This window comes from Pecten maximus, chromosome 19 (assembly GCF_902652985.1).
Source record: "Pecten maximus chromosome 19, xPecMax1.1, whole genome shotgun sequence".
NCBI lineage: Eukaryota > Metazoa > Mollusca > Bivalvia > Pectinida > Pectinidae > Pecten > Pecten maximus.
The window spans coordinates 4,287,847-4,294,099 of NC_047033.1; the positions used below are offsets into that span (position 1 = coordinate 4,287,847).

Genomic DNA, 6,253 nt, shown 5'->3' on the forward strand with positions numbered 1-6,253 from the left:
TCAATGTAAAAACAAACTGGTCATCTTTATTAAATAATATGCGAATACAAATTCATATGTGTTTACATAACATGACGGTATCTTTCTGTATTTATATTAATGTTCATGTTTTGATGACGGCCATCAATCACGTGATATGGCGACTATGGCTGCATGTTGTTATATTTGGGTTGGGTGGAGGTAGAGTTTTCTCGACGTCCCGTTAGGTGGCCGGGTCCATGCTGAAATTAGAGGTAAATTATTTTAAGTTGAATAATATCAAAACGGCAAATGAAGCCTTTAGCTTTCCCAAGTACATTGAGAATACAATGTTTCCTTAGTAAAATACTATATCTCTTAAGTTTTGTTTTAATGTAAGTCGATTTTATTTGAAATGTAAATAACTCTGTAGGGAAATTAAGAAATGTTTTTTTTACACTACACATATATATATCGACACAATAGAAGAAGATTAACTCGCCGCACTCCTGGAATACATCGTGGCAAAATTTAAGGCACACAACTAGCTTTTTTTAGTGTTGTCAAGAAAATAACCTGACCAATCGCTAAGCTGATGCATTTTATTCGATTTAGGAAGCACAAGATTCGTTTGATGAATAGCAAAGGATCAAACTAGTTTTTTTGCTTTATCCACAAGATGGCAATTACTGAGCTTTCAATTTTGCCGTGATATATTTCAGCGATGCGGAGAAAACCGTAAGCGTATCACATAAAGTATCGAAGATGACGTATTATAGATATAAGCATAGATTATATTATTATGTATAGTAACTTAATGAGTTACGTACCTGTTGCATCTCTGCATATGTGTTCATGTAACCTGGGGGAAAATCGTGAAAGAAATATATCAGCACCATCAAACATCAACAAATAACATCAACATCATCAACGAGGGGCAACCATGGCAACATCAAATATGGCGCAGCCAGGTTAAAGCATATCATCCGTTTTGCACACTACAAACAGTAGTAGAGTGTTATTGGGGCGAAAATGCTTTCAGACGTTTTGTTAACTGACTTTCCCATTGCCAAATACCCGCTCGGTAGCGAACGATAAAAGTGATCCTAAATTTGCACTATAAACTTGACAAAAGGAAAAGATGTTTTTCAAAATACAATTTTCAGTCGTTTTTTTTCTCTTTAAGATAAGCTTCTTTCCATGTTATATTTATACCAAACTGATGAAACTCATTCTGAAAATAGAAGTTTTGAAAAATAAATGAACTCGGCAACAAACAAGAACGATATTCAGCAGAGCAAGATAGCGTCACCAAAATAAGAGTTCATTGCCATCAGAAAAGGATCTTCTAGTGTCGGAAAACAGATTGTTTTTAACTAGTTTCTCTTTCCTATACATAACTAATGCAATTATAGATACCCTTGTTAATAAGCTAATTTACACTAAACAAAAGTGGGATAAATAACAGTTTCAAGAAATATAGACCAACAACTGATGCAAACAAGGGTCATAACGACAACAAACCAAGTTAACCCAAAGCGGTCTTCACCTTTTAAGAACTAAACTTTCATAAATTTTCGACAAAACATTTGCCCTTAATTAAAGTATTATAAAGTTACAAACTATCTGCCTTTTTAGTGTTATACCTACGCTCTCGGGAGTGCAATTTTAAAAAAGCACAGTCTGCAACTTCGTATTTATATTTAGATAAAAGACACTAAAAGGAACATATCAGACGAGTTACCTACCTTTACATAGTTGATCTGACATGTATGGACCCAAAGCGTCCAGCGATGCAATGTCTGGTATGGTAAAAACACTGTTAGGCCCTGAAGCCAGCATCTTCATTTCTTCGTTAGAGCTCTCTGGACCCATCCCAACCGCGAATATCTTGATACCATCAGCTTTGGCGAGGAACGCCTGGTGTGACAGAATAGTAAGACAAAATATAAAATGTTGTTTAAATGTTAACATGAAATACAATTACGAGATACTACAGACTATTCAAAAATACGAAATAAATTATTTGGGGAATAAGAATCCATAATTTATTTTGTAAGCATAGGAAATCTAGCCAACTCTTATTGTATGCATGCATATACAAGTCTCATTTAACTAAGTTATGATATTTTTTACATTTTGAAAAAAAAAAAAAAAAAAAAGAATGATAAAGTATCATGCTCAAATAAATAATGTCACAGTACCTGTGTGTATGTGTGCATCGGTGAACTAGACAATCTATCGGTGAACACAACCATGTATTTAGCAGCTGTTGGTCTGCCTTGCTGCTTCAGCATCTCTCGGGCGTCATCGATACCTACGGCGATGTTTGTGTCACCTTTAGGGATATTCCATGCTCATGACGTGATCTTTGATTTGCGTCTTACCCTTGAAGGGTTGAAGACCTAATGTGTCCCCTCCAACTTGACTGCCGTACGCTAGGATTCCAATGTTGCTGCTATTTGGGCTCACTTCAAAGTTTTCAATTAGACCAGAAACAAAGAACTTCTGTTTTGCGAATCCCAAGTCGGTAACACCATCTGACCCATCCATGACAAACACGAAGTCTGCTGCAACTCCGTTGCATCCCATACCTGAAAGCGAGATATGTCAAATTAAAAACAAAACAAAAAACGAAAAAAGAACATGGATTCAAATTATACTTATTTTTTGGTGTTGAGGCGGCCATTTCAACAACATCGCGGTTTGTAATATTAATCACCGTTATCAGTCATTGTATATTAAAATACAATAAATTTAATCATATTTTAAAGTGGAAAGCTCTAAGCGCGATAATTGCTAAAATAATATTACCGCTAACAATATAACATGTTAACATTGATATATATATAATACAGTATACATTATAGATCAAAGCTCACCTTCAGAGACGTGTAACGCTGCCAGCAACAGAACCAGTGTATTCAACACGTACATTGTAGACGCCATTACTGAAAAAAAAGCAAAGTTTGTGAACTGTTTAAAAAGTTCACCAGGTGTTGTTGTAATGGAGAACAATCCTCAAAAAATGCGGAATCTCTTTGCCCTTCCAACAAATGATGCCGACCACGGACATTTTTATGGTCGGTATCGTGATCTCATTGGTAAATATTCATATATTCTCATTCCTTTTGAAAGAAACTATCTTGGCTGGTGAAAGGACTTTAACCAATATGAAGCTAAAACCTTTTTGACAATGTGGAGTTGGACGTGTTCGATTCTCGCTAATATGTCTTGTAGCTTCGTTTTCACTCCCCTAGTTCTCGTTTTGAAGGTGTGACTTAACCTGATTTGGCGTAGATTTGTATGGCATATGTCGTCGATGGTTCAAAAGACGCTTCCCCCTCTGAAACTCCTGGTCATATTCTCCTTGCACTTGTTAGAGAGCTTCCATACAAATCTATATTTTGTTAACTTTTTGTGTTCGTTATATTAATTTTGCGTTAGAATTACGATTCGATTATGTTTGTTTTAGCTATGGCTACTATATACAGTGTATATCATAGATAATTGGTTATATCGACTGTTTTCCACCTACATATGTGTGCAATTAAAATTTGAAACACAATCGTGAAACAATTGACATTAAGTAAAACATCTTAAAGCGACCCCGTATTGCCAAAAGCACAAGAGAACCCGAAATGTAAAACAAATATTCAAATATAAAATCAATTTCTCACTAAGGAATTATTCACAGACTGCTGAAGCGAAAATACGCCGTGTTTTCCTAACATACCAAATACACAATACTTACTTTATTGTATCCGTAGTGTAGCTTGTAAGATGGTAGGTCTACAAATGGAAACACAGCACACAAGTTTATATACTCTGTATACTTACTGTGATATGAATCTTTTGTCCATTAGGCCATTACTGAAATAATACTGGGGATACAGATAAATCGTCAGTTAATTGGTAGTGTATTACGTTACATAAGGAATTCCGTGACAGCTGATTCCCACATGTTATGTGAATGCTTGTTTATCACTGAGAATCCATTAGCATAGCATATAATTAAAAGCCATCATCATTTGTTGTTGTATTTATAGTTATAAAACAGTCTAAACTAATATACGATGCGTCTCGATAAGTTAAGGATTTTAATCTAATACAAGTATTATAACGCGTTAACGTATTTCAGTGTACAAATGTCTCGCTACTATATGTATGTAAGTTTTCTTATTATGGATATTTAATAGAAATGTTATCCTTAATTGTTCAAATTGAACATCTTTCTTCGTTGTATGTTCAGTAAGAATCTACTAATTGTTTTAATTTCAATCCACATTTCGGCTATTGATGTTTCATTGTAAGGTTTTTTTGTTTCTTCGTTCTCAAACGACCCCCTACATATTGCGAGGATGTTAAACAGCAATCGAACCCCCACCCTCACATCTTTTACTAAAATTACAAACTGGTTGTGTATGATAATGTCCTATACATTTTTTTTTTTATTAAATCTTGCTTGTACGAAAAAGTCCTAGAAATTCCTTACGGATAAAACCTCGTTTGATGAAACCTATATCTATCAGTTATCATGAATATTGTATAGATTTTAATTGTAATATTTTAAAACCCTCAGTGCGGCCGCACCTTGCTTGTCACCATTAATTATCGACTACACTGCAAGACGTAGAAAAAACCTCTTAATTGTTATAAATTACACGATCAACTGATTCTTAGAAACCTAATATTGAATAGCATTATTGAATGGCAATGAAACCCAATTATTAACTTTGTCTTTAACTGGAAAGGTTGGTTAAGGTTTACGTAGTGCTTGGGTATTAATCAACATTAATTTACACACCTGATTCATATCTCTTTTGTATAGAATAGCGACTATGGTAATGTGTTTAACTACAAACCGATCGAAACAGTATGCATTGATAAGCCAGCCTTTCTCTAAGCATTGTCGAAATGATCTAAATCGCTAAATTTAATTTGTGATACTAAAAATACATTATTTATATATTTTAGCCAAACTAAGGTAAACTTGTGTAATATATAGGACGATCAGATTGATTTTTCGTGTTGACGTTTTCATGGAATATGTATGATAGGAAATTTCATTTATGCGTAGGTATGTCAACCAGCTTTTGACGTATATATATATCATGTAAACTTGAAATGGTCTGCAAAATGTAACATTACACATTGATTACAAATGATTCCCAGAATACAAGCCATTTAGGAAGACAATAGCGAACAGTGAAGAAAAGGGTCTTAGAAATAATGGTGATTAATTTATGTTGTAAAACATTGTATCAATTTCCCTTTTGAAAATATCGATTCGTTTGCAATCAATATGCTAAACAAAGTTCAACACGATATGCCATTCTGACAGGACTATTTCTGGATGTCATTAGGCTTTGTTTATATTTGATGTATTGATGCAAAACCTGACTGGCCTTTGTATGTACTTTGAACAATGCCTAAACGCTTCGATGGTTTCTTTTTCAATACTTGGCATTATATCAATCAATGCCGCCTCTGTATTGTAAACAGCACATTCCGACCTTTCACAAACAGACTCTCAGATTGATAATATTGTTTCAACTTGTCCGTAAAAGTATTATATATTGGCGTTTCTCTGGGAACGGTGTTGACAGGTCAAGACCTTCTGTCACATATCTAAAAAATGTATTCTATTTCCATTATGCATTGTCTCGTACAAGTAAGAGGTAGTCGAATGACATGAACATATCTAATAACTCTCCACAAATGCTTATAAATATGACGTACCAGTGATGATAATGCAATTACGAATCGATATTCTTATATATATACATGTGATGTTAGATGTTTTTTTACCATGTCGATCCAATATACACTTTGCAACTTGAAATCAAGGACACCTACGGTATTTACATACCCCAGTTTATGATAGTACAAGCAAGTACTTTTCCCCAGTATTAGGATTCCCGAGAAAAATGTCGAGTACTAATGATGAAAGAAGAAGAAGAAGAAGAAAAAGAAGAAGAAGAAGAAGAAGGTTTCTAGAGAGATGCAGACTGATGAAGAAAACATGGAAACTATGACAATCCCATTGGAAATTATTCTTTTTTCTTGTGAGATATAAAGACAGCCGTGTTCGAGTTTTCTTGTTCCATTGGTTCCATTGTCACCGCCATAGTTCTTATTTCCAGAATGCGACTGAACCCTCATTTGAAGACTTTTTATATCATGTAATGAATAACTTGCACAATTTGTTTGTATATTGCTTGTTTTTAAAATAACGTTTTTCTTTAAGAAATTACACGCTGTTTTTGTGATACTGTTGACGAGTTTAATCTAA

The 6,253-nt window shown here is 34.2% G+C and overlaps 1 protein-coding gene across 1 annotated transcript; it reads right to left on the reverse strand.

The window, feature by feature from the left end:
* LOC117317942 lies at positions 1 to 3,757 on the reverse strand. Its single transcript, XM_033872910.1, has 6 exons — positions 3,713 to 3,757; positions 2,841 to 2,909; positions 2,163 to 2,552; positions 1,707 to 1,878; positions 789 to 820; positions 1 to 221 (listed from the first exon to the last, which is right to left on the reverse strand). The coding sequence occupies exons 3-6, from the start codon at positions 2,253 to 2,255 to the stop codon at positions 144 to 146; spliced, it is 375 nt and encodes a 124-aa protein (XP_033728801.1). The 5' UTR covers positions 2,256 to 2,552; positions 2,841 to 2,909; positions 3,713 to 3,757; the 3' UTR covers positions 1 to 143.
* Positions 3,758 to 6,253: the final 2,496 nt, after the last annotated feature.

Excerpts from the sequence above, each read along its gene's own strand:
- LOC117317942 (XM_033872910.1), bottom strand. The coding sequence starts at position 2,255 with ATGCTGAAGCAGCAAGGCAGACCAACAGCTGCTAAATACATGGTTGTG. Across the intron at positions 821-1,706 it reads GTCAGATCAACTATGTAAAG|GTTACATGAACACATATGCA; the intron begins GTAGGTAACTCG and ends ATTTTCCCCCAG. Across the intron at positions 222-788 it reads CATATGCAGAGATGCAACAG|CATGGACCCGGCCACCTAAC; the intron begins GTACGTAACTCA and ends CTCTAATTTCAG.